This window comes from Rhinolophus hipposideros (assembly GCF_964194185.1).
Source record: "Rhinolophus hipposideros genome assembly, chromosome: 25".
Lineage (NCBI taxonomy): Eukaryota > Metazoa > Chordata > Mammalia > Chiroptera > Rhinolophidae > Rhinolophus > Rhinolophus hipposideros.
The window spans coordinates 27,619,329-27,646,896 of record NC_138071.1 but is presented as its reverse complement, the minus strand read 5'-3'; the positions used below and the strand labels follow the sequence as shown (position 1 = coordinate 27,646,896).

Below are 27,568 nucleotides of genomic sequence, written 5' to 3'. Positions count from 1 at the left end.
CATTCAACTTGTCAAAGTGTGGCTAGTGGGAGCCCCTTCCCGCTGGTTTCCGAGCACTTTTCAGTATCACCTCTGTAGGTTTCAAAGCTCATAGCCCTTTGATTGCCCTGTTTTTCAGGCCTGCCTTTAATTCTCTGTACCCCAAGGCAGGACGTGGACCACCTCTAAGGACTCCTAATTCTTTTTAGTGGAGAGAATAGTATTAGAGATAAACATCTAGGCTCTAGGGATGATGATCACGTTTTTGTTAAGAATTAGTTATGTTGTTTCATTTTAGGGCTATATTGGTTATTACATAGATAGGAGAGTACACACATGCTTATAAACACCTGTTCACAGTGATACTTTCAGTTTACCTCTAGCATAATTTTTAAAAATAGGCTTCAGTTTTTAGAGCAGCTAATTGAGTGGATGGCATAGAGGTTCCCCATATACTCCCTGCCCCCACATGCGCAGCCTCCCCCATTATCAGCACCCCACCCCCAGCCTGGCACATTTGTTACAGTTGAACCTATGTCGACACATTGTTATTACCCTAAGTCCATAGCTGACATTAGGGTTCCCTCTGGGTGCTGTGCAGTCTGTGGGTTTGGACAAATGCATAATGACGTGTGTCCATCATTACAGCCTCATAGAGTACCTTTGCTGCCCTAAAGGGCCTCTGGGCTCTGCTCTCCGTATCCCAAACCCTGGCAACCATTGACCTTTTTACTGTCTCCATAGTTTTGCCTTTTACAGGTCATACAGGTGGAATCATACAGCGTGTAACCTTCTTAGATTGGCTTCTTTCGCTTAGTCATACGCACTTAAGTTTCCTTTCATGGCGTGATTGCTCATTTCTTTTTATGGCTGAATATTCTGTGGTACCTATGTACAAGAGTTAGTTTATCCACTCAGCTACCGAAGGACACCTTGGTTGCTTTCAAGTTTTAATGATTATGAACAAAGCTGCTGTAAACATCTGTGTGCAGATTTTTGTGTGGACATAAGTTTTTAGCTCTTTTTGGTAAATACCAAGGAGCATGATTGCTGGATCCTATGGTGAATGTATGTTTAATTTTGTAAGAAACCACCAAACTATTTCCAAAGTGGCTGCACCCTTTGCGTCCCCACCAGCAGTGACTGAGAGTTCCTGTGGCTCCACATCCTCACCAGCACTTGGTGCTGTCGGTGCTTTGGATTTTAGCCATTCCAGTAGGTGTGTGATGGTATCTTGGTTTTTGATTTACATTTCCCTGGTAACATATGATAGGGAGCATCTTTTCATGTGCTTATTTGCTATCTGTGTATCTTCTCTCATAGGTGTCTGTTAAAGTATTTGGCCCATTTTTAAATCAGATTGTTTATTGTTGAGTTTTACACGTTTTTAATATTTTTTGGATAACAGTCCTTATCAGGTATGTCTTTTGCAAGTATTTTCTCCCATTTCTCTTGACAGTGTTTTTTAACAGACCAGAAAGTTTTTATTTTAATGCAGTCCAGTTTATCAGTTATTTCTTTTATGTATCATGCCTTTAGTGTTATATCTAAAAAGTCAGTGCCAAATCCAAGGTCATCTAGATTTTTCTCGTATGTTATCTTCTAGGAAATTTATAGGTTTGCCTTTCATATTTAGGTCTGTGATTCATTTTCAGGTAATTTTTATGAAGGGTGTAAGGCCTGTGTCTAGATTTATTTTTTTGTGCATGGATGTCCAGTTGTTCTATCGTTATTTGTTGAAAAGACTACCTTTTCTCCATTATATTGCCTTTGCTCCTTTCTCAAAGATCAGTTAACTCTGTTTATGTAGGTCTGTTTCTGGGTTCTCTCTTTTGTTCCATTAATCATTTGCTTACCAGCACCATTTTGCTTGATTTATAGAAGTCTTGAAGTCAGATAATGTTCATTCTCCAGCTTCATTTTTCTTTAATATTGTGTTGGCTTTCCTGGGTCTCCATGTAAACTTTAGAATTAGTTTTTCAATATCCACAAAATAACTTGCTGGAATTATGATTAGAATTGCATTGAATCTATAGTGTAAATTGGAATGAACTGACATCTTGACTGAGTCTTCCAGTCCATGAACATGGAATATTTCTCCATTTATCTACTACTTCTTTGACTTCTTTTATCACTTTTGTAGTTTTTATCCTATAGATATTTTACATATTTTGTTAGATTTATGCCTAAGTATTTCGTTTGGGGGGCTGCTAATTTTAATGGTATATATTTTATTTCAAATTCCACTTGGTTGTTGCTGGTATATAGAAAAATGACTGACTTTTGTATATTAATCTTGTATCCTGAAACCTTTGTATAATCCTGAAACCTTTGTATAATTGCTTATGAGTTCAGGAGTATTTTATTGTTGTTGATTCTTTTGGATTTTTTACATAGATGATTGTGACATCTGTGAACAAAGACAGTTTTATTTCTTTCTTCCCAATCAGTATGCCTTTTATTTCCTTTTCTGGTCTTATTGCAGTAGCTAGAACTTCCAGTACGATGTTGAAAAGGAGAGGTGACTGGGGGACCTTGTTTCCTTGTTTCTGATCTTAATGGAAAAGTTGCTAGTTTCTCACCACTAAATACGATATTGGCTGTGGTTTCTTTTTATAGCAATTCTGTGTCAAGTTGGAGAAGTCTGCTTTATTCCTAGTTTTCTGAGAGGTTTATTTAAAATCTTGAATGGGTGTTGCAGTTTATCAAATATTTTTCTGCAACTATTGATCTTGTGATCTTTCTTTTTTTCAGCCAATTGATGGAATGGATTACATTAATTGATTTTCAAATGTTGAACCAGCCTTGCATACCTGGGATAAATCCCATTTGGTTGTGGTGTATAATTCCTTGTATTCATTGTTGGATTTGATTTGCTAATATTTTGTTGAGGATTTTTGCATCTTGTTCATCAGAGATATTGTGCGTAGTTTTTTGTGTTTGTTTTCTTGTAAAGTCTTTGTCTGTTTTTGGTATTGCTGGCCTCATAGAATGAGTTAGGAAGTGAATTCCTCTGCTTCTGTCTTCCAGAAGACTCTGGAAGACAGAATATCTTCTGTATTCTGTTTGGTAGAATTCACCAGTGAACGCATCTGGGCTTGGTGCCTTCTGTTTTGGAAGGTTATTAATTATTGATTCAATTTCTTTAATAGGTATAATGCTATCAGATTGTTTCTTTTTGTCATGAGAGTTGGTAAACTGTGTCCTTTAAGAAATTGGTCCATTTCATCTAGGTTATCAAATTTGTGGGCATAGAATTGCTCATAGTATTCCTTTATTATCTTTTTAATGTCTATAGGATCTGTAGTGATGGCCCCTCCTTAATTTCTGATATTAGTATTAGTAATTTGTGTTCTCGTTTTCTCCCCCTCTCTCTCTCTCTCTCTGTCTCTCTTTCTCTAAGTTAACCTGGATAGAGATTTATTGATTTTATTGACACCCACCACCCCCCGAAAGAACCAGCTTTTGGTCTCATTGATTTTTCTCTTTGATATCCTATTTTCCAATGATTTCATCTTTAATTTTTTTAAAAAACTTTTATTTAAGTGTGTTTTTCTAGGACCTGTCAGCTCCAAGTCAAGTAGCTGTTTCAATCTAGTTGTGGAGGGTGCAGCTCACAGTGGCCCATGTGGGGATTGAACTGGCAACCTAGTTAAGAGCACCGCACTCTAACCAACTGAGCTAACCGGCTGCCCCTTATCTCTAATTTTTATTTCTTTTTGTCTGCTTACTTTGGATTTAATTTGCTCTTCTTTTTCTAGTTTCCTGGGGTGGAAACTTGGCTGATTAATTTTGGATCTTTTTTCTCTTCTAATAGATACGTTCAATGCTATAAATTTCTCTCGAAGCTTCTTTCACCATATTCCACAAATTTTGATAAGTTGTATTTTCGTTATTATTTAGTTCAAATTATTTAAAAATTTATTTTGAAATTTCTTCTTAGAGTCCTGTGTTATTTAGAAGTGTGTTTTTTAACCTCCAAATATTTTGGGATTTTCCAGTTGTCTTTCTGTTACTGACTTCTGGTTTAATTCCATTGTGGTCTAAGAGCAGACATTATGTGATTTCTATTATTTTAAATTTGTTTTATGGCCCAGGAAGTGGCCTGTTGGTGGATGTTCCATGTGAGCTGGAGAACAATGTGTATTTTGTTGTTGTTGGATGGAGTTGTCTATAGTCGTCCATTATATCCAGTTGATTGATGGTAGTTTTGAGTTCAACTATATCCTTACTGATTTTCTGCCTGCTGGACCTGTTTCTGAGAGATGGGTGTTAACAACCGTATATAATAATAGACTCATATATCTGTCCTTGTAGTTCTACCCATTTTTACCTCATGTATTTTGACACTTTGTTATTAGATGCATATATTTTAAGGATTGTTATGTGTTTTTAGACAATTGACCCCTTTATCATTATGTAAGGCCCCTCTTTATCCCTAATAACTTTGCTTGCTACACAGTCTGCAATTAATACAGCTTCTCCTGCTTTCTTTTATTCTGAAATCTACTCTCAGCAAGTTTCCAGTGTTCAGTACAGTATTAACTGTAGTCATCATGTCGGTATGTTACGTCTGTAGACTACTCATCCTACGTGACTGCATCTCTGTACCCTTTAACCAACATCTCCCCGTTGTCTCAGCTCCTCAGGCCCAGTAACTACCTCTGTACTCTCTGCCCAACTATACCTTTTTAAATTAAATTTATTTTTTTTAAATTGTGGAATATTGGGGAACAGTGTGTTTTTCCAGGACCCATCAGCTCCAAGTCAAGTCAATGTTTTCAGTCTAGTTGTGGAGGGCGCAGCTCACTGGCCCGTGTGGGAATCAAACCAGCGACCTGGGTGTTATGAGCACTGCGCTCTAACCAACTGTGCCAACCAGTTGCCCCCCACTTTACATTTTTCACTACAATTTGACTTGGTTTCTTAGTTTCTCAAAGGCTACAGACTTTTCAAAGTCCCACCTGGAGGGAACTTTCCTCAAATTATCTCTGGTACATCAGTTCCATTCTCAAGACTCTAAAGAGGCAGTGAGTGTTTGTTTGAACCCTTACTTCCATGTTTTAATTAACACAAGGCTAAATGACACCTTCAGACTAAGAAGTTGCTGTTTGTTTGGCCTTGTTTTACTTTTTCCATCACCCCCCAAACTCCTTTGTGCTGTCCCTTTAAAGTCACATCTTTCGCCTCCCTAACCCTTGGCAACCACTGATTTGTTTTCCCTCATAATTTTGTCTCTGAGAATTCCAAATAAACAAAATACAATGTGTAACTTTCTGAAACTGGCTGTTTCGTTTAGCTTAATACCTATGAGATACATCTAGGTTGTTGTATGTGCAATATAGATTGTTCCTTTTTATTGCCAAGTGGTGTTGCTTTGTGTAGATAGATGTACTGTTCACTTGTTGAAAGACATTTTGGTAGTTTCAAGTTTTTGGCTATTCAAAAAAGTTATGAAAAAGTGTTTATATAAGTATGAGTCTACCAGTGTTATTCTTTTTCAGAACTGTTTTAGCCATTATTTTTCCTTTGCCCTTCCATATACATTTGAGAATCAGCTTGTCTTTTTTTTTTTTTTAAACAAATTATCCTGCTGGGATTTTAATTGAAATTGTGTTAAGCCTGTACATCAATTGACATCTTTACTATGTTGGGTCTTCATCTCATGAACCTGGCATGTTTCTCCGTTAGGGGCTTGATATCTTCATTGGTGTTTGTAATTTTTATTATACAGATACTAATTATGTTTTGTCAGTTATACTAATTATTTTATTTCTTGGGGAGCTATTATAAAATGATAAATTTTAGATGCTGATTTCTAATTGCACATTACTAATAAATAAAAATATGATTTATTTTTGTGTTTTGCCTTACACACTGCACTCTTGCTGAACTCACTGTTCATGTCATGTTAGCTGTATAAGTTATTGTGGTGTTCTTTCCACCTTATAGAATAAATGTTTTAATTCGTTAATTTTCATTAATTACTAAACCAAAAAATAAAATGTTTAAGGCTGGTGTGTCTTTTCTCTTAACGTGATTTCTAGTGTTTTTCCTACGTTTGGATATTAATTATTTTTGTTATCCTTATTTTCTAAGTGGTTTTCAATTGTAGTTTTGATCTCCACTTTGTCTTCTGATGTATTTGAGAGAGTATGAAAAATTTCTAAGTCTTCGTGTTGATTTTTCTCTTTGTTTTTGTTATTAACTTCTAATTTTATTATAGTGTTGGTTTTGTACACTTTTTACATTTTAGAATTTGAAGTTCCTTGAACTCTTTATTGGTTTTGGAGAATTCTCAGCTATTATATATTCAAATGCAGAAAGTGCCAAAAAGCCAAAAAAATGTATACACATTTTAAGAAAGGAAAACTGTATTAAAATTGTAATAGTCAACATATACCGATAACAAAAGATGACTGTAAGTCACACTTCTGCAGTTACAAGAGGTGGTCAACGTGGTTACCAGCAGCGTCCAGACACTTCTGATGACGGCAAACTAGTGCTTGAGCAACATTGACCAAAGTGTCCACTTGTATACATTTTTTTGGCACCCTTGGTACTGCTTTTGCACCATTCTTCTTCCTTCTCTCCACATGCTCACTAGACTGTGTCACTGTGTTTGTTGCCATTTATCTTCTCTTTTGTAGTTTTTTATTCTTTTGTGTCTGTCCTTTATTCTAGACAGATCTAAATAGGCCTCCCACCTTACTGATACCCATTTAGCTTTGTCTGATGGCTTTGTTTGATGTTAAATATATCAGTTGAGCCCATTTCCTGCGTTTTAAAATTTATTCTTTTTAAAATTTGCAACATCAATTTTTATAGTTTCTAGTTCCCTTCTGAAATCTTTAATGCTTGGGTTTTATTACCTGTAACAGTTGGTTTCAAGTTTTTGTTTGATTGTTCCAATGCCCAGAGTCCTGTGGCTCAGTTGCCGTTGTTCCTGCCCATTCTTGCTTATGTCGTTTAGTTTCCTCGTGTAACTAACTGATTATGTGCATAAGTGACCGACAATATATTTGACAGTTTATTTGTGGGAATATGTTGATGATTTCTTCCCTCTGAAGGTTGTTTTTTTTTTTTTTTTTCTTCTGGCTGGTACCTCGGGGCACTAGTTATGTCAGGCCACCTCCGCTGAGAGTCACGGCTGTGTTGTCTGTTCTAAGCGAGCGATGCAAAGCTGTGCCGCAGCCCTTGTGTGGATTGATTTATTTCTGGGGCTCTCTTACTGTTAATCCCCAGCGCTTTGGGGTTCCTGCCACCACTGAACCGCCATGGCCACACACTTTCTAGGAGCATTGTGACGTTTACCTCTTCCTGAGCGGCTGACACCCCCCTGGGAAAGGCAGCCCTGAATGCCAGGCTCACCTTCTTCCCTGCTGCCCTCCAGGAGTGTCAGATGGTAATTCCTTACTACCTTGTTAGTTTTCTGATGCTTTTAAGACTTGTTTACTTTTTAAAATATTTCACTGGGCTTTCTCATTTGACTTCAGTGGGAGGGTTGTTCCAAATTACCTAGACTGCTATTAGTGGAGTTTTTTTCTTCCCTAATATGTAATTAGTTCATGTAAATGTTTCTGGGTACTTGAATAGAATGTATAGCCCCCTTACCCCCATTGGATAGTGTATGAAACTTGATGTTGATTTATTGGATTCAGTCTGCTGGGATATTGTTATTGAAAGTAAAAGAACAGAGATTCCAAGAAAGAAGGAAATCTGTGGGTCATATGCTGTCATGTTCAGAGGTTAGATAGATGGGTTTTGAGTTGGCTCAATTCAGGCTCACTGTTGGCATAAAGTTCCTGTTTCTTTGCATCTCTCAGTTTTGTTGTTGTTGTTGTTGTTGTTTTGAGTCAGCTTCACTCTGTGGCTGGCTGCCCTTGATGGAAGATGGTTCCCTGCAGCCTTGGGTGCCACAGGATTTCTTGTCCCTCTCCGAGCAGAAGAAGCATGTCTCTGTATTGGTTAAACAGAATTCTGAGACCAGTTTAGAGAACATGTCTATCGGACCCAGCCTGTTTAAAAAGTAAACCAATCTGTGGAATCCCAGTACAGTAGTCAGAGCTCTCTCCTAGAGACAGGAATGGAAGCAGCATGGGGGCTTCAATGGCAGAGGCAAAGAATGGATACCAAGCAGGAGCTGTCGTCCCCGACGTAGGTCGGGCGTATAGATTAGGTTGTTTCCTTACCCTTTATCTGCTTCCTCTGTTAAGGGCTAGGACAGGTAGCCAGATGATTGTTTCTGCTGCTTTGGTTGAGCTGCCTTGATCCACAGATTTTGATTTTTCCTTTGTTTCAAGAATATTTTCTTCCGTAGAACCTTTGAATATTTTTTCCATTTAGTCTTGTTTCTTTGTCAATTAGTAATCATTATGCACATTTGTTGTATTTGTTATTTGTCTTTTTTGACTAATTTTCTTTCATCACTTCCACTGTTTTAGATGCTTTGTTTTCTCTAGTCCGTCTTCCGCATTACCAACATTGTTTGCAGAATTATTGTTTTTACTTCATGTGGTTCCTCTTGTTGTCAGTTCTGTAGTTATTTTGTTTTCTTTAATTTTGTGACTTCGACTCACACTCTTCCACTAAGAAGTGGTTAGCGTAGTGTCTGGAGCCCGCCTGCCTGTGTTTGAACCCAGCTCCTCCAGTTGTGTTCTTGAGCAAAGTTCCTTGACCTTTCACTTGCTTCTTCATCTGTAAAATGGAGCCGATGGTAGTAGCTGCTGTTGGGAGGACTCCTCCTGAGACCCACGGAGCATCTTTCCCACCGTGCACTTCTTGTTGAGTTTGCCAAGAATGGAAAGCCTCGACTGCTCCTTCTCTGGGCCATTTCTCAGGATTGTGTTTGCAGGGAGCAGCCTTGAAAAATGAGGCAATGTCTTCCTCTGAGATAAAGAGCAGGCTTGTTTACTGCTTATTATAAAAGCAGTGGATTCCCCAGGCCCTCTATTCCTTTCTTGTAATGAAATTCACTGCGAGTATAAGCATGTCATTGAGCCCATGTTGTCTCTCCTGTGAGACTTGGGGGCCAAAAGGGAACTGACATGATGTCCTCTTGCTCATGCTGCTTGCCGTGCCGTGAGTAATGAGTCCTTTGTCTCGGATCCAGGAGTCTCCTGTCTTCTACCAGCATCTAGGAAACAGTAACAGACTAACTTGTTAGCTGTGTCAAATCCCAGACCTGACAGCCATCTTCATAAGGTTGTTGTGAAGTTGACATGAGTTAATGCATAGTAATCACGTGCTTAGAACATAGTCAGCACTTACTGGAAAGTAGCCATGATGATGTTTCTTTAAATATTCTTTCCGTATTCACACTGAATTTTGAGGCCTAAGTAAAGCTATTTCTCAGAAGGAGATTAAGATTGCTATAAATAGCTGTTATTATATGGTGAAGACATACATTGTAATGTATTGGTTTTAGTTTTTTAAATTAATTGCAAACAATGAATATCCATTAAAATACATTTTTAAAAAGTCACTGTTTTGAAAACCTGAAGGAAATACTTTTAATAACTAAAACATCCAGAGAGAAGTTGACTTTTATCCGTTACTATTTTAATGTCAGTATTTTTTGGCTCTTCATAAGTATTGCACTCTTACTGTTAATCCTTTGTACATGCATTTTTTAAAAAATCATGTTAAGAATTATAACAGGAATGTGTATTTGTGAAAATTGATGGAAGTATGGATAAGTATAAAGAATAAGTTAGCTGTGAAAGTATTAACTTCTAGAGAAAACCATGTTCACGTTTTTATTTCTGTTTAATTGCTTATATTTTAAAGTCTATGTGCTCTGTGAAAGTAGTGACTACTTCCTACATATTATCAGTCAGTATCAATACTGTAGTGAATAAAGGTAGAATAATTACAGTGTTCTCTGTTTCTAGTGTAGTGCTAATTGTTTAGCTTTACAACCCATTTTGGATGTAGTAGATACACTAGATTCAGTAAGATACAAACACAGCCAGAAAATGTAACTGTCAGAACACTGACTTCTTTTGACCACTGCTATCGAAAAGGACATGATTACTCAATTTCTTAGATATGTAGTCTTAGTATAAAAGAAACATGAAAAGTATTGCAATTCTTTAAATGTAAAGGGAGTTAGGAGAGAAAAATGATTTTTATTCTACTTCATAGTTGACTAAAGCATAGAAGCATGCATATTGTTTGGGTAACTAGTAAAAACAAATGCTGGTGTTGACTAACATAATTAGAAAGTATAGCCCATTTAAAGTATGTTGTGTGTTTTTCTCTATGGTGTTTGTAATCCTTTATGTATATAATAAGATTTAGCTGTTTTCTTTCTTTTACACAGTATATAATTAATTAAGCAAGTATTGACCATCATTCAGATTTTGTGATTGGCTCTGGTTTGTAAAATAGATAACAGTACCTGCTTTCGTAGAATGCATCATGTTGTGGGGCGCCGTCTTCTATGAAGGTGCCATTGGCCCCTTTGGGAGACTCTTTTTTCAAGCAGTGTTTTTCAGTCGATACAATAATAAATTTAAGATTGCAAAGATAAACAGTTATGTCGAAATATTATCAAAATAGTTAAAAAGCCAAGTTCATAATTTCATAGCCTTTTTTATTTACACTTAAATTACAACATCTAATTTAATAATTACGATAATTTTGAAGTGGTGATGAGGGTAAATGATAGCTGCAAACACTGAACGTGATGAGAAATTATCTGCTTGCTGTTGTTCCCAGAGACACAGGTATTGCTATTCCACTCTGCTTATAATATATTCATAGTGACGTGGGGCTTTAGGTTTCTAAATCTCAGAGGTTAGCAAAAGTAAAGGTGTAACTTCTCCCTCCGATGTCCTAGAACTCTTGATTAAGTACATTTTAAAAAGTCCATTAAAAGACATGACACTTTGAAAGAACGGACTGTGTACTGATGAATAAGGGCGGCCATAGTTGGACACTGGAATATTTTTGACATCTTGTCGTCTATTATGATGTCATATTACTGAGATTACTGGATATACAGAGGGTGCCCAAAAAATGTGTACACGTCTTAAGAAAGGAAAAAAATATTAAAATTACGCTGATGGTAACTACTTTGAGCACCTTTTGTCATTGCAGAAGTCAAACGTGACTTTGTAGGTTCTTTTGTTATCGGTATATATTGAGTATTACAATTTTAATACAGTTTTTTCCTTTCTTAAAATGTGTATACATTTTTTCGGCACCCTCTGTATTTGTAAAACACCACATACAACCCTTTCAAATAATAATTTAATCTTTCAAGGAAATAATTTCATAACTGTCCCAAATCAAAATATTTTATTTCTGTGAACTTGGCTGTAAATATTCTATGTTCTGATTCAATGGTGTTTAAAAAATAAAGAGAAAAACCTTGCATTTTCAGATTTCATCTCATATTCAACAAATGATTCCTCAGTAACACGGTTTGTAGAACATTAACGTTATTTACTCACGAGCCGTGTCTGCCCCACTCAGATGCGGTGTCTGCAGTGTGTAGTGTGGGAAGGAAGCCCTCTGGCTTTGCGTTCTACAGACCTGGTGAATCCCAGCTTTGCTTCCTGTTAGCTGTGATCTTGAGCTTGTTTCACTTTCAGACTTCAGTTTCCTTATCTTTTAAATGAGGATAATATGTCAGATATTATTTAACAGGAAGAGTGAAGTGAGGGAACTGTTAGGCATACTTGTACTTGTCCGTTTAGTTTTAGCCGGGTTTCTCATTCCTTTCTGAATCTTTTCTAAGCCACAAGAATTAGTGTATCCTGTGCTTATCATTGGCTGTCTCCCGACTAGATCCATCAAGTATTGGGATCCTGACTATTTTTGTCCTGGCCACCATCTGAATAGAATGTGTAGTACACAGCAGTTACTCAAGATTCTGTTTGGTAAAAAGAATCATTCGAAAGTAATGATTTATTAACTCCCTCACATATAGCCACGAAGTTCTAAGTTAACGTTCTGTTCATTTCTATGACTTCCTACAATGCAATTTAATAATGGGTGGTCTGACATCAAGAGTTCAATATCTAGTGGGTGATATTCAACTAGGTGGGAAAGTACATAGTTAGAATACAGTGTGTGAATGTAAAGAATCAGAATAGCAGCCACATACCTTTACTTACTATCTACTTTCGGCATTGGGCTAAGTGCTTGACATGCAGTACCCTGTCGATCCTAAAGACGGTTTTACACTAGGTGCTTTTAGCTATCTTTTAAATGATCAGCACACTGAAACTGAGATGAGTGAAGTAACTTGCCAACGTCACATTCTTAGCAAGTGGCTGAGCTAGGATGCAAATCCTGGACCAGTTGAGTCCAAGCCTTTGATTTTAACTAACACAGCAAATAGCCTTTGCTGTTAATTGAAACTTTTTGTGTCACAGAGTCAGCTATTCAGGATTAAGAGTTGTGGGAGGTGGAACTGCATTAAGTAAGGGCATCCCGTTTATCTTTGCTTCCTCAAAAGCATGGAGGTGATGCTATTGAATGACGCGCGCGGGCTGTCCAGGTTCTGTTAGGAAGCCCCTTACCTAGGGGTCGGGGCCTTTAGTGCAGTCACTACCGCACTAGTGCCACCTAGTGGTTGGAGATTAAACACAGGGAGACGCTCCAGATAAAGTCTGCCCCCTCGCAGCATCTCCAGGGGTGTAGGGACCCACGCCTTTCCGTCTTGAGAGCGTTTTCTCACCCAGTGGCATTGCCTGTGTTTTACGGAAGTTTCAGAGCGAGGAGGAAGACACACTGGGGAGTTTATAAAAAAGTGTCTGTGTACCCCGGTTCTCACAGTTTAGAACCCTGTGAAAGGCAACAACTCTGCAGAGTGGCAGAGGCCCCGAGCTGGGGCTTCTTCATTGGTTGAATGGTTGACGTTCTTGCTTCAGACAGAAGCCCAGCCTGCTGTTCAATAGTGCATTTTCACGAGTAACTGTGGTCGTCCAGACTGGCATCAGGACGATTTCCTCAGTTGTCACTGCGTCCCCGGTGATTTTACCCAGAGCATCTCTGGTTGGAAATTTGGATGACATCATTTTCTCCCGGAGCAGTCCGTTCCATATTCTGCTGCCAAACTCGGACAGTCTTCCGAAGACCAGGGCTAGGAGAAGAGAGAGACAAAAACACTAGTTTAATTGTCCTGCTTTGACTTTGACGGATAGTAAGATCCAATTTATTCTCCTAAACGAAGAGTGACAGTTTAAAAAGATAGGTTCTCTTATTACATAGTTTCACATATTTACGGATACGTTTTTCTATTTTGTGACTGGAAGTGTTCCGTAGGAAGCAGTCATAAGATTCCTCCTTCCTTAAAGCACAAATGACCAAAACAACAAAATCCAAACCAAAGATAAAGCCAGCCGCACCAACCCCTACTGCTTCTTTAGCAGAAGCCTTGTTAGGATCGTGGGAGAGCCAGGATACTAATAACTGGAGGAGGAAAGAGAGGTTGGGGTGAACTCTTAGAGCCAGCCTTCCAATGTTGTGTTTGTGGATCAGGCCTAGTCCTGTTCCCGTTTTTTTAAAAAAAAGTGCCTATAGTTTGAGCCTGTTTTTCTCCCATCTGATATGCTGGGAGCCTAATTTCAAAAGGTGTGTACCCGAAAACCTTCCAACCTACCATAAACATTCATGTTTCACCTTGCTGTTTCCTTCTAGTTCCAATTAGAGAGAGACAGACAGAGACAGACACAGTGCCCTCCTGCTTATTTCACCTCAGTTGCATGCAAATGAGAACTCTAAAAATGTTGAGCATTTTAATGTATATTCTTTTTGAGAAGGACAAAAATAAGGGAATAGCTAGGATTGTGCTACAGTTGTCAGAAAATGCAAAATTTCGACGAGAGGCCGTAAGTGTGGATACGGTAGCAGCACACTGAGAGCAGAGGCGAGTCCCCGCTGGAGCGAACACGATTCGGGGTGGAGGCTAAACAGAGTTGGCGCTTAGAAGAGCCATGTTCCCAGGGGAAGGTAATGGCACGTGACCTGGTCCCTTTGGCTCAGTGTCTGTAAGCTTCTGACAGTCTTCTTATTCTTTCTTTACATTTCTCTTGACTCTTACATTTCCCATTATCTAGTAATAGGACTGGTACAAAAAAAGCATATCCACACGTACTCTGGACATCTCTAGGTAGAAATGAAATGCTTCCTTAAAGGTAATTTTGTATATGGTCCTTTTATAACATAGTAGTTTGACTATAATAGGCAGAGAGGATCTCTCCAGCAGATCTGCACTGCTTTCTGTCTGGTTGTAAAAGTGCTAGAGGGCAGGCAACGCAGTAACTTATGGCTCTTTCCAGATGCTTTCCCTAGAGCGACTGGCTCTGTAGACACCCATTCTGCTTCCCAAGTCACTGCCGGTCACAGATATACCAAATATTTTGATACAGCATAAAAGGAGTCATTTGATTTTCAAACTCCAGTATCACTGTTCTCATCACCCGATCACCAACCCATTATTTTAAGTTTTTGTTATGGCAGTTCCCTACTCCTGATTCCAGTTTCTGTGTGTGTTAGGGTATGGGTTAAAGTGCTATCAGAGACCCCAAAATACAGCAGTGGCTTAAGTAAAACAGATCAAGTTTTCCTCACGTGTAATATTTCTGAGAGAGAGAGGTCCCGACCGAGGGGCGTCTTTGCTCCCTGTGGTGGTTTATGGACCCAGGCGCCTTCCGTCTCATTTCTCTGCCTTTCCCGAGAGTGTTGGTCTCACCTGCCTCAGCAGCCAGGTGGCTGACGTGTCCCCATTCCAGCCCATAGGAAAGAGGGAATATTGCTGTGTAGTCCAGAGAGAGCCACCTCCTTTTAGGGCTGTGGACGTTGCATGGTCACCTCTGCTCATATTCTGTTGGTGAGAACTTGCCGGGCTTGCTGCCAAAAGAGGCTGGGAAGTCATCGTGGGGCCGAGCCATTCTGCGCCCTACTGAAAACGTGAGCAGCTAAACGAGCGCAGTGTGGAATTGGTCCTTGGTCCATTTCTCTACATGGCCTGAGCTGTGCTCACCCATGGGCTCTCTGCTCTGGAGCTGGATACCTTTCTGGGGAGACCGATTATGTCTGTTTTCTTTCAGGCTATGATACAGTTTTTTCATTTTGTTCATGGTGTCTTTTTTTAGATAGTGATTAGAAATTTTAACATGGTAAAATTTGCAAATATATTTAGAATTCTTTGATGTAAATGTATTTTATATTTGTAGATTTGAATTTGGGGACTCTATATCAGTTTTGTGGCCGGGGATAGATGGGACAGGCACCGTGGTTCATAGGCCCCACAATAACTTTTCTATTTCAATTTGAAAAAGAAACATGTTATTTTTGAATAGGAAAACCAAAACCATCTGTTTGATGCCTCATTTCACCCTTAATTTTATTATTTGACAGGATTTATAATTATTTGTACTATTTATTTATGTATTTATTCTTACTGGGGAATATTGGGGAACAGTGTGTTTCTCCAGGGCCCAAATAAGAATTACGTATTTATTCTTACTGGGGAATATTGGGGAACAGTGTGTTTCTCCAGGGCCCATCAGCTCCAAGTCACTGTCCTTCCATCTAGTTGTGGAGGGCGCAGCTCAGCTCCAAGTCCAGTTGCTGTTTTCAATCTTTAGTTGCAGGGGGCACAGCCCACCATCCCATGTGGGAATTGAACCAGTAACCTTGGTGTTATGAGCTCGCGCTCTAACCAACTGAGCCATCCGGCCGCCCTTACAATTGTTTGTAGTTTTTCTAACCAGTTACTAGTTTTTAAAATTATTCATTTGTCAAAATACCTCCCTAAAATTCATTTTGAATGTATGAGACCTTGATAGTCACAAAAATAGGAAAGTCAGATCAAAGTGCTGATCTTAGTGATAAGAGATCAAATTTGGTGTGAAAGTTAGTGTTCATGCTGCTGGATGTATCTAGTTTGCAGTTAAAATTGGGTCTGGAACGCAGGACAGTAGTTAGCGCTGTTGATTTACAAACCTCTACATCCAGAGGACACCATTGGAACCTGGGTAATAATTACGTTCTTCCCAGAGGAGAGAAGTCATGCAGGGTGTATGCAGGCATGGCGTACAAAGGGCTGAAAGAAACCCGCTGAAGAGACAGACAATGGAACATTTGATCTTTGCTAGCAACCTCAGGAGCGAGCGAGGTGGGAGTTTTCTAATTTCCCAGGCAAGGAAGTCGAGCCTGTGAGGGATGCTTTTACCCAAGTTGGATAGATAGTAGTCGGCAGAACTGGTACTTGGGACCGGGTCTTTCTCATGCCGCAGCCTGCAGCCTCCCTTGAGTCTCCCTGCTTACTGAGGGGCAGGGAAGTCCGTGGAGGTCGGAATGTTCGAAGGCCCGAGAGAGGGCCCAGGTTGTTAGCTCTGTTGCCTTTGATGGTGGTGGGCAGGACAGTTGCCGGGGTCTCGGGGTGTGCGTGCCTATTAGGAAGGGTTACCTGATGGGGAGGCAAGGAGTGCAGTCACTCCAGAGTCCCATTTCCTCAAGTGTGGTGGCGAGTGGAAAGGGAAGGAGAGAGGGACAGAGAGAGAGAGAGAGAGAGAGAGAGAGAGAGAGAGAGAGAGAGAGAGAGAATGCGCGAGAGAGAGTGCGAGAGCTAGTTGAGGGGGTACAGAAAGGTCTAAATAAGTTAGAAAACGGGTGGAGCCCAGAGCACGAATCCTGTCAGCGTGCTTGTGGAGTGGTGCTCAATGCTGTGTAGGGACAGAGTAGGAAAGACTGATTTAAAGGGAAGGGTGACGTTTGCAGCGAGCGTGTTTGAAAATCCTCTCAGCACTTAGGTTGCCTCCTAAGAAACTTTGTGTGAGGGGTTCGTTCGTGGTTGGAGTCTTGAGGGTAGTCGGAAAAGGCAACGGAGTCAGTATGTGTTTTTTCAGTTCTTTAGCTTTTAGAATGGCTAATAATTGGAGAGCGTCATGGCTTTTAATGATAGTTTCAGTTTATAAATTGTGAAGAAACTTCTTTTTAACGAGTCACATCGAAATACATTTGTTCTGTACACGAACTGCTCTAATCCTGAATTTAAGATTCTTAAATTTATTTAACATTTATTACTGAGAGGAAACTTCTCTGAGTCAGTCATAATTTGGGGACAGGGAAAGTATGCCATGTGTTACATTATTTGATTATCATTTTGTGATGGAGAATAAACATAAATAACGTCATGGATTATATACACAAACTTTCTGTTGTGCCGTCATCTGTTTCATTCCTTTTCCTTTATGACATGTGCTTTATGGATGAATTCACCAAAGAGTAAATGCAAAAATGACTGTATTCCCTTGTTCACTATTAAGCAGAAATCAAAGAACAGTCTGCAGAAGAGGATGCGGAAGTGGACAGCAGCAAAGAGCCCGTGCCGGCCCTGCAGCGGTCAGTGTCCGAGGAATCTGCCAGCTCCCTGGTCTCGGTTGCTGTGGAAGCCAAAATCAGGTGAGAGAACGAATGCGGCTGCTGGGAGATCAGTGAGCGGAGCTGCCTGCCTAGAACATTCAGAGAGTGAAGTCTGGGAGGTGAATCTGGATTCATTTGATTAGTTAGTAGCTTTCCGTGTGAGGCTGACTGACACCTCTGTGTGTAGTTGGGGGAGAGTGTGTCTGTGGATTAGGTGATTGTAGAATCCGTTCTACAACCTGCTCTGCAACAGTCTAGCCTGTCACTCTGCTCTCCTCTCACTCGAACAGAACATTCCCAGGATGCTGTTCCCACCACAAGCAATAACCGAGGCTTTTAGCATAAGAATGGATTTTGATATTTACCTGTAAACTTAAGTTATACTCTTATAACTTACCTTCTCTTTATTCTTAGACATTATAACCTCTAACCCATCTGTGTACAATTCAGCTGTGAAGTCTTTTGTTTTTTTTTTGACCTTACCTGAAAGACACAAACAAAACCACGAAATCATCCTTCAGTGAATGCTCCCATCTTCTTGAAGTGTTTTCTTTTGCTTTTGGCACACCTCCTCCTCGCACTCGAGCCTTTCGCTTGCCTCTGTGGGGACGCCCCCCCTTTATGGTGGAAGCCCTCCCTGGAATGTGCATTCAGTCTGACCACTAGCTAGACGGTGTCTGTGTGCTAATGAACCCCACATTTCCATTTCCAGGGCTGACTTCTCGGAGCTCCAGACTTTCTTATCCATCTGTTTGCCTGACATCTCCTTTGGAAGTACACTAGACACTCACCCGTAGTTACCATGCCCTGAATCGCTCTTCATTCTGACCCCGCATCGTCTGCCCAGAGCTCTCCATTTTAATAAATAATACTAGTATTCACCCAGTGGCTTAGGCCAAAAACTTTTGAGTTAATCCTTAATTTCTAACTTTTCTCCTGTATTATATTCTAAATCCTATACCTCAACTTTAGAAGATATCCCAAACCAATCCTTACCCTCTTCACTTGCTTACTATTTGGATTCAAGCCCGTTATTTTTTAGGAGGCAAGAATAGTCTTTTAATTAGTCTCTGCTTCTTCTCTTTACTTTCCACAATCCACGTTGTTCTTAGTACAGTTACAGAAGTGCATTCTTGAAACACCAATCAGGCCTGCCCAAACTCTCTTTAATTGCTATTATATTTAAATTACATTTAACATTTCAAATCCACACCATATTCCACAGGTTATGATCTGAGCCTGCCTACCCCTCTGACTTCATGTGTTACTTCCTGTGCTGCTGTCACAGTGGCCTCCTCACGGCTGCTATCACACAGGTCTGTCATGTGCCTTACTCCCCAGAGACGCCTGCCCACACCCTGCCCACCCTGCGCGTCTCCGCTGACGTGCCATGTTGTCTCAACTTAGTTGCAGTCAGCTCAGGAAAGAGAGCACCTGATGTGAATTTGAGTTAAATGGGTTCTCTGTGCCCCGCCCAACCCTCCCCCGCCATTTTGGGGAAGCTTTGAAAATTTTCAAAATAGAAGAGTAGGATGAGAAATAAAGAAAACAGCAGCCTCTACCACATTTCACCCATGAATCCTGCTTTACTCTTCTTTGTAACACTTAGGATTTCCCGGCAATTCAGTTAATTATTTGTCTCCCTCACTATCATGTGAGTTCTATGAAGGCAGTGTATTTTTCCACTTTCTACTGGATTGGTAATTTTTTTCTATTGATTATACATTATATTTTATTTTTAAGATGGTTTCCCTTAAGATTCAGACCTCATGTTTCTTTACCCAATCAAACTTAATTTTGAAAGAATTTCAAACTTTTACAGTTTTGATAGATTTTTTAGTCTTTGTACTTTACCATATTTTCATATCTTTGCCGCTGTCATTTGGCATTCCATTTTCTAGTTATTTTATTTTCTAGTTCTATCTTTTTAAATTAGTTTCAGGTATACAAAACAATGTAATATAATAGACATTTACACGTACCCTTACAAAGTGATAATGCCCCCAATCTACGACCCCTCTGACATTGTATACAGCTGTTACAGTTCCTTTGACTATATTCCCTATGCTGTACTCCACATCCCATTTAAAAAAAGAACAGTTGCATTGTATTAAAAAATTCTCCAATGCCCATTTGTCGTCAGCCCTGACCCCAGCTGCTGCCCTTGGCAACCACGTATCTATTTTCTGTCCCTGTAGTTTTTGCCTTCGCAATAACATATGAATGGAACCATAAAATACGTGTACTTTTGATTCTGGCTTTTTTACTTAGCATAATGCATTTGAGCTAATAGTCTATGTTACTCATATGTCAGTGGTTGTTTCCTTTCTGTTGTTGAGTAGGATTTATTTTATGGAGGTACCTACCACAATTTGTTTACCATTTCCCAGTGAAGGGATATTTGGGTAGTTTACAGTTTGGGGCAGTTATGAATAAAATTGGTATAAATATTCACTCATAGGTTTGGTGTGAACATGCGGTTTTATTTCACTTGGGTAAATACCTAGGAGAGAGTTCATTTTAAAGGAAATGCCAAAGTGTTTTCCAGGGTGAATATACTGTCTTGCAGTCCCACTAGTGATGTATGCGAGTTTCGCTGGAGAGTGGATTGGCAGGACATTTCCTGTTTTTCTGACTCAACTTGCCGGTGAGGGAAGCACTGTGTCCCCAGGTCTGGGGGACTGGCGCGCTCAGTGGCCCTGCCATTGCCCATGTACGGGACCCGCGCTGGTCAGGACCCAGGATGCTGTCTTTTCCCCCCCAAACTCCCGCCCACTTCTGTGCCTCCGCCCGCAGTCTGTCTTCGCTGTGGCAGCGTGGGGATTTCTGTTGTCCTTCTCCCACCAGCCTAAGGCTTTTGTTCCCCAGGAAACACGGGGGACAGAGATCGGGCTGGGTCTCTGTCTTCTCCATGTAGCGGCTGTTCCCCTTTCCAGGCTTGTACCACGACGGCTGCTCTCCCAGGACCCTTCACCTCCACCCTCCGTGTGCTGTGCCATTGCCATAGTCACCTGGGGAGGTGCCCAGCCTGAAGCCTGTGAGTGGGTTAGGTCCCCATGTCTGTGGGCCGTGAAAGGCATATTCTCACACTGCTTCAGTCTTGGCCTATAGCGCTCGAGGAGGGCTTCTCACTGAAGTCTTCTTATCCTGCTTGTAGGACAGTCTTTCCCAGGTCCAGGTTAAGCAAGTGCTTGCGTGTTACCTCTTTTTAGGGGTGCCTTTCATTCAGTTGCAGGTGAATTGGTTGCAGCTTTGTACATCCAATGCGGAAACCAGAAATTTCCCTGACCCCCACTCCATGTGAAAAATAATTACTCTGAGGTGTTTGACTATCCTTACTTCCTACATCTCCTAACCTTTCCTAACTCTTTAAAAATTTGAATACTTGTCTAAAAATATTTTCATGGTGGGTCTGGTGTGTGGCGAAATTTCTGAGGCCCTCTAAGCCAGGAATAATTTTATTACACTTTCACATTTGAGTGATGGTCTTGGGTATAACATTGAAGGTTAAGATATCGTTTGTCAGTACTTTGAAGCAATGCTCGGTTTTCGCAGCAGCGTTTTTCTCATCAGTCGTTGATAAGGCGGATGTCGTCATCGATTGTTGCTTCTCATGGGTAACGTTTCTAGGGGAAGAAACATACCAGCAGTGGGGTACGCTGAGAGATACTTAAGCTTAGTGGCTCAGAGAAAATTGTAAATAAGGAAATTAGAACATAAGTAAGATATTGGCAAAGTAGACCACATTTAGTTGTGTGTATTGTGTGTGTATCAATGGACAACAAAATTGTCATTAAACTGAAATAGATTGGAAAAACTATTTTCCATTAAATTGGAAAAACTTAAATAGGTAACTTTCATAAACAAAAGAATTAGTTGACAAAGGCCCACTATGAATTTAAGTTAACAGTCACCTGAAAAGATACAGGTTATTTCCATCACCTGTTCATGTCAGGCATTATGAAAGCTCCTGGGGTAGGTACGACGGAGGGAATGGTGGAGAGTTAAACGGACGAGAAGAAAGGTTTGGGTGCAGCAGTCGTAGATGTGCTGTGAAGAGAACCAGATCCAAGAGGAGCAGTCCTTCGAATTCTGTGCTCTCTTGAGGTCCTATTCCATGTAGGTTGAAGGAGTGATGTGGTTTCCCGTTCCCAGCCTTCTGCTGCCTCAGCTGCCTCGGTTATTAGCATTGTGCCTCTGGCTGGTACATTCGCTCCACCTGATAAGCCTGTTGTGCTGGGTCATTCACTGAAGTCCGTAGTTTACATTAGGGTTCATTCTTTGTGTTCTCTAGTTTTGATACATGCCTAATGTCACGTGTCTGCCGTTGCAGTGTGCGATCCGATGAAGTTTCTCCGCTGCAAGTGCTGTGCTCTGCCTCATCACCCCTTTCCCGTTCAACCCTGGCCTTCCCCGCCCAGCACTCACTGCCTAAGCCAGTAACCACTTACATTTCTCTCTCCGTGTGTGCATGTGCTGGGTCGTCCGTCATGTATAAGGAACGTGCCATCATAGTCCTTAAAGGAAAGTTTGTCACCACTTGCTTGACAGAGCCGGGATGTAATTGCGTGACCATTAAACCCTACTCTCTTCCCCAATCTTAGCTTTATTTTTTTTAATACTTAAGTTTCTTGAGTCAGATTTAAAACAAAGTTGTTTTTCTAAGTACACACTAGAATTTTTTTGATTTGCTACTACGTTCCTACTTAAAAAATCATGCTGTGGAAAAATAGAATTGCCAGTGTATAATTCTTATTAAACTTAATTGTTCTTATGGTATTGTTCTTAATTGTTTTTAAGCTTAGCTTACACTAAGAACATAATATTTAATTGTAAGGCACAAGTATCTATTACTTAAAATAGTTAGGTAAAATTACTTTCTTTTTTTCTGTCTTCCTTCCTTTCATTTCTACCAGTGAACAGCTCTGCGCTTTTTGTTACTGTGGTGAAAAAAGTTCCTTAGGACAAGGAGACTTAAAACAGTTTAGAGTGACGCCTGGCTTCATCTTGCCGTGGAAAAACCAACCTTCTAACAAGAAGAACATTGATGACAGCAGCAATGGAACCTGTGAGAAAATACAAAACTCAGCACCACGAAAACAAAGAGGACAGAGAAAGTAAGCAACTTTGAGTTTAACGGCTTGGAATGCATTAAGACTTTATGTCACTTACTTCCATTGCATTGTTTGTGAATGTATAGATGGTGTTGTTACTGACTGTTCTCATGTTTTCAACATTCATAGGATGCTTTATGAGTCACCTTTTACCCAACAAACCTCTCCTTTCTCAAAAGTTTTTATTTGAAAAAAGTTTATCTTAATTGTAGGTATAACAAAAGCAGTATGATCACAGAAGTTAACTTTTAGAAGAAAACTTTAAAGAACATAACTTAAATGGAAAGCAGACAAAAAGATGAATGAAACCTTTCTTTCCTTCCTCTAAATAGTTTGTAAGGCCATAACATAAGAGAATAACAAAACCACAGTGGTTTTCACTGTTCCCGTCTTTTATGTGTCATCTTTCTTTTCTTTCTTTCTTTCTTTCTTTCTTTCTTTCTTTCTTTCTTTCTTTCTTTCTTTCTTTCTTTCTTTCTTTCTTTCTTTCTTTCTTTCTCTCTCTCTCTCTGTCTCTCTGTCTCTGTCTCTGTCTCTGTCTCTCTCTCTCTCTCTCTCTCTCTCTCCCTCCCTCCCTCCCTCCCTCCCTCCCTCCCTCCCTCTGAATGTGGAGCTGTCTTGTGAACTCTTATGCAGGGTTGACTTGCTCTCTGGGTAGTAATTATATGCTGAGAATGCCCTTTCCAAAGTTAAAGGAGATGCTTTTTTTAATGAAACAAGAATTTACTAGAATATTTATATAACTGTTTATGTGTGTCTCTATTCATCGATATCATAGTGACCTACCCAAAATGCTTGTCTAATATGTTTGCTTTTGGAGTTAAAACTCTTCTTGTATGTTGTAGAGTTTTGGTTAAAGGCCATCGTCATCTGTGGGCTTGGCTCTGGTAGTCGAGGGAATAGAATTTTCTGAGGTCAATGTGAAAGTGTAAAATTAATTTAGCTTGGAAAGGCTCCCCAGCGCTCTCCCTTGAGGCTGATGAGGTAATCGTCCAAGTGCTTCTCTGGCTTTTATCCAAATCTAAGTGCTAAGGCATTGTTGTGTTGTACTTATTTGATTGGCTCCTTCTTTTGAAGTACTGCCAATGCCTTGAAGACCTGAAGGAGGAAATGAAACAATAACAAGAGAGAGACTCTTGTAAAAGAATTTAAGGTGGAACAGTTGAAGGAAGTGTAGAAGTACTGTATTTGGAGACTCTTGATAATTTAAAGGCCATAGCTAGATCATACATCAGAGCTTTACCTTTTGTGATAAATTGAGTGCTCATGACCTAATAAGATATATTAAAAGTCCAGCAAACTTATAAGGTCCGTCAGTAATTAGCAAATTTATGGACTGGACCAGGTTATTTCTCATGTTCTGCCTTGAATCATGGCAGTTATATAAGCACCTGTTCTGGGAAATATAGTTGGGCTTCATTTACTTATTTTATAAGCTGAGTTAGCTTTTGAAAATCTTTATGAGCTAATATGATAATTATGTAAAAATAGTCTTGGTGTAATGAAAGTCTTCATATGTACTTAGTGTTTACCAAGTTATTAAGTAATAATAACAAGCCAGTTAATGGACCTTAGGAATAAAGCACATTTATAAAATTTGGAAATTATTTAGGGGTAGACAATTAATTTAGCTTGATAGTGGTTTTAAATATTTACAGAATATGTTACCGTGTTTCCCCGAAAATAAAACCTAGCTGGACAGTCAGCTCCAATGCGTCTTTTGGAGCAAAAATTAATATAAAACCTGGTCTTATACTATATTATATAAGACCCACTTATATTGTAGTAAAATAAGACCGGGTCTTATATTAATTTCTGCTCCAAAAGACACATTAGAGCTGACTGTCCAGCTAGGTCTTATTTTTGGGGAAACACGGTACTAATGAACTATAAACCAGATAAACAGCTAGTTAATTCTTTTTAAATTTGAAAATGAGGTTTTTAAATCATTTTTCCTCTTGGCGCACTAAATATAAGAATATATACTCAAGGAGTCTTTTCCTCTTTTGTTGTAGACTTAAAATTTTGGGACTAGGTATTTCAGTTGACATCTCTTGATGTTCTTTCCTAAGTTGGGCTGTTGTTATTCTTAGGGTTGACATTAGCATCTTACTGATAACGGTGTATATATACAAACTGGCACCAAACATGATGGTGAAGTTTGATTAAGCCACTGGTTAGGTCCTGGGTAGTAATAGACTGGTTAGTCATTTCGTGGGTTCTTATATCTGTCCTCCCATCAAATATTAGTGCAAAGGAAATATGTTAAAACAATGCATGAATCTTTGGAGATGCACTGTTAGTCTTTTTTTTCCCTCCCAATAAAATAACAATGACTAGTAACGAAGAATATTTGTAGGAATTAAGATTATATTAATAGGAAAGAGTTTGTTCTCATTTTACTGTGGGCATTTATAAAAACGAGGCTTTAAAGTTAGCATAGCATGCTAAACTTTTTTAAAAAGTGAGTGCATTTCTAATGCTGAACATACAAAATACTACTGCTTATTTTCATATGGTTTGTTGTTCAAATGTACTAATTGAAATATGTTAATTTTTTTCTTTCAATGATTCCAGGTATAAAAAAGTTTAGTACCCTGGTCATTGTGCTGATTTTCTCTTAATAGGAATCATGATAAATATCCAGCATACAGAAGTGCAGTGAGTTGTGATCTATATTCAATAGTGATTTAATTCAGAATTATATCAGGTTCAATACAGTGGTATCAGAAGATTAAAATTCTAGTGCCAGCCATCTGGTTTCCCATATTTAATGTTTAGACACAATAGTGGTCATTGTTTACTTGATGACCTCAATTAATATCTGAATTTTAGGGGCCTTGAAAACCCGAAACCTCCCATGTGTTGTATATCTTATTCAGCATTCATTTTTGTACTGCATGTTTTGCTGTTATACTATATTCCTTATTCCCCAAGCCACTAGTAGGTATTTTGCTTTTGCTATTTTACTTACGATCTGTGAGGTGACATCTTGGTGGAAGAGAGCTGGCACCCGTCACGCCACAGACCAGCTGTCGGGATCTGTGGACGGGACCATAAGAAAGCTCTAGCTGACACGTTTTGCTCCCACTCCCTCCCTTTTCACACTGGTGGTGGGTTTTCCTTTCCCCTGGCCAATAACCTTTCTTTACATAAAATTAACTGGCAGCTCTGTTGTGGTAGTTCTCACAATAAAGCAAATTAAAACTTCTGATCTGATCGAGTTATATTTTATGAGCCTTTAAAGTAAGGCCAAAGAGAATATTCAATTTATGTGTTACAGTATGGTACCTCATTAGATTATTAGAGCATCAGTTTTTTTTTTAATTATAAAATGGCAAAATAAATTTGCAACAGTAATTTTTACACTTCTTACAGAATTGGAGACCTTTTTTTAGCTGTTACTTGGATGATGCAATGTAGCAACCCAGTTTTACATTAGAGTATGAATAGTAACAGATGTGTTTTAAAAGTTTTATGACAGTTTATGCCTAATAAATTAAAATTGATACGGCAACACATTATATTTAAGTTGTTCTAAAACAAGACATTTTCTACTTGTTGTGACTTTCAATTTTATTTTATTTTCCCCAGAGAACGAGCTCAGCAGCCTACAGTGTCTTGTGTCAGTGTCAGCACGCAGACTGCCTCAGATGATCAGACTGGCAAATTGTGGGATGAACTCAGTCTGGTTGGCCTTCCAGATGCCATTGACGTCCAAGCCTTATTTGATCCTACAGGTATTATGCGCTTCAGTAATAATTACCTCTTGATTCTGTAAGCATTTTAATTTTAGTGAATTATCAACTTAATAGTAAATACCTTTCACCTAGAAATATGATCACATTGTGAAAAAATGTCAGTGGTAGGCATGCCTGCTTAGGTCAAAGAAATTGTCTAATTATGTTTACCTAATTTATTTAGCATCTGCATAGGGCTAACACTAGGCTGGGTACTTCTATAAATATTTGCATTTGCCCTTGTGTAAAGAGCAACGCCGTGGAGATCTGACAATTGAGGAAAGAAATTTTAAAGGGATCTGAGAACTTGGAGAGCGTGGCAGTCTGGGTCTGTTTCGTGTAGGGTGAAGGGTAGTAGTCTCGGCCTTGAGGGTTTCCTGTTGTGAAGGTGCAGCGTGCAGACTGGTCATGTGCTGCCGTGGGCCCATGTGTCGATGGGGAGTGGTTCACGTCTGTGTGACAGAGTTTTACTCGTGATCGGTGTGGGCCGGGGCGGGCGAGAGCTGTATCATGTAGCTGATTTGCCATACGTCCTCTTTGCAGAAACAACGTATTAAATAATGTCTGTTATATTTTATGTGTCAGATTCCAAATAAAATACCTTATAATTTGTAAATAAAAATGACTAAAAACAAAATTTATTTGTTAAAGAAATAATCACTAATTCAGTGGTTCTCAATCTTTTGTGTGCATCTGAATTACCTGGAGGGCTTGTTAAAACAGATTTCTGGCACCACTGCAGGAGTTTTTGATTCAGTAGGTGATGTGAGCTTTTGTAGTTCTAACAAGTTCCTAGGCGATACTGATGCTTGGACCACATTTTGAGGAGGGTTGCTTTAGTGGTGTCACAAATATAGGAAGCCATTCTGCATTTTACACATTAGAGTTGATTTGGGGGCTTTCTGTGTGTACTTATTAGTCTCAATGTGTTTAATGTTCGTTTGCTCCTTGTCCCTTGAACCCTTTCAGGCACTTGTTGGGCTCATCACCGTTGTGTGGAGTGGTCGCTGGGAATGTGCCAGATGGGAGAACCATTGTTAGTGACCGTGGACAAAGCTGTTGTCTCAGGGAGCACAGAAGTAAGTAGAAAACACAAATACTTAAGCACAAAGGTTCACTTGTAAGAATTATTCATTAAATGGCTACTATAATATAAAAACCCTTAAAACAGGAAATTAGTAATTTATATCCAGGATAGTTTGCGCCAATCACTAGAATATAATATGTTAAGTTGTGCAACAAATGTAAATCTGTAAGACAAATATTTTACATATTTTACATTTAAGTCAAAAATTTTAGAAATGAGAATTACTAAGTATACTTATACACCCATGTGGTTTTGTTTATTTA

At 39.3% G+C, this 27,568-nt stretch overlaps 1 protein-coding gene across 21 annotated transcripts in view; it reads left to right on the top strand.

Moving 5' to 3' along the window:
• Positions 1 to 27,568, top strand: part of KMT2C (lysine methyltransferase 2C) — a 224,940-nt gene that overhangs the window by 57,727 nt on the left and 139,645 nt on the right. For 17 of the 21 annotated variants that reach the window (XM_081038090.1, XM_081038079.1, XM_081038074.1 and 14 more), the window contains 4 exons: positions 17,268 to 17,403; positions 22,281 to 22,481; positions 26,073 to 26,218; positions 27,188 to 27,297. In XM_081038090.1, the coding sequence (XP_080894216.1) occupies positions 17,268 to 17,403; positions 22,281 to 22,481; positions 26,073 to 26,218; positions 27,188 to 27,297 (593 nt within the window). The remainder of the gene's footprint in view (positions 1 to 17,267; positions 17,404 to 22,280; positions 22,482 to 26,072; positions 26,219 to 27,187; positions 27,298 to 27,568) is intronic. The other 4 variants (XM_081038077.1, XM_081038085.1, XM_081038087.1 and 1 more) reach the window with 1 other exon arrangement.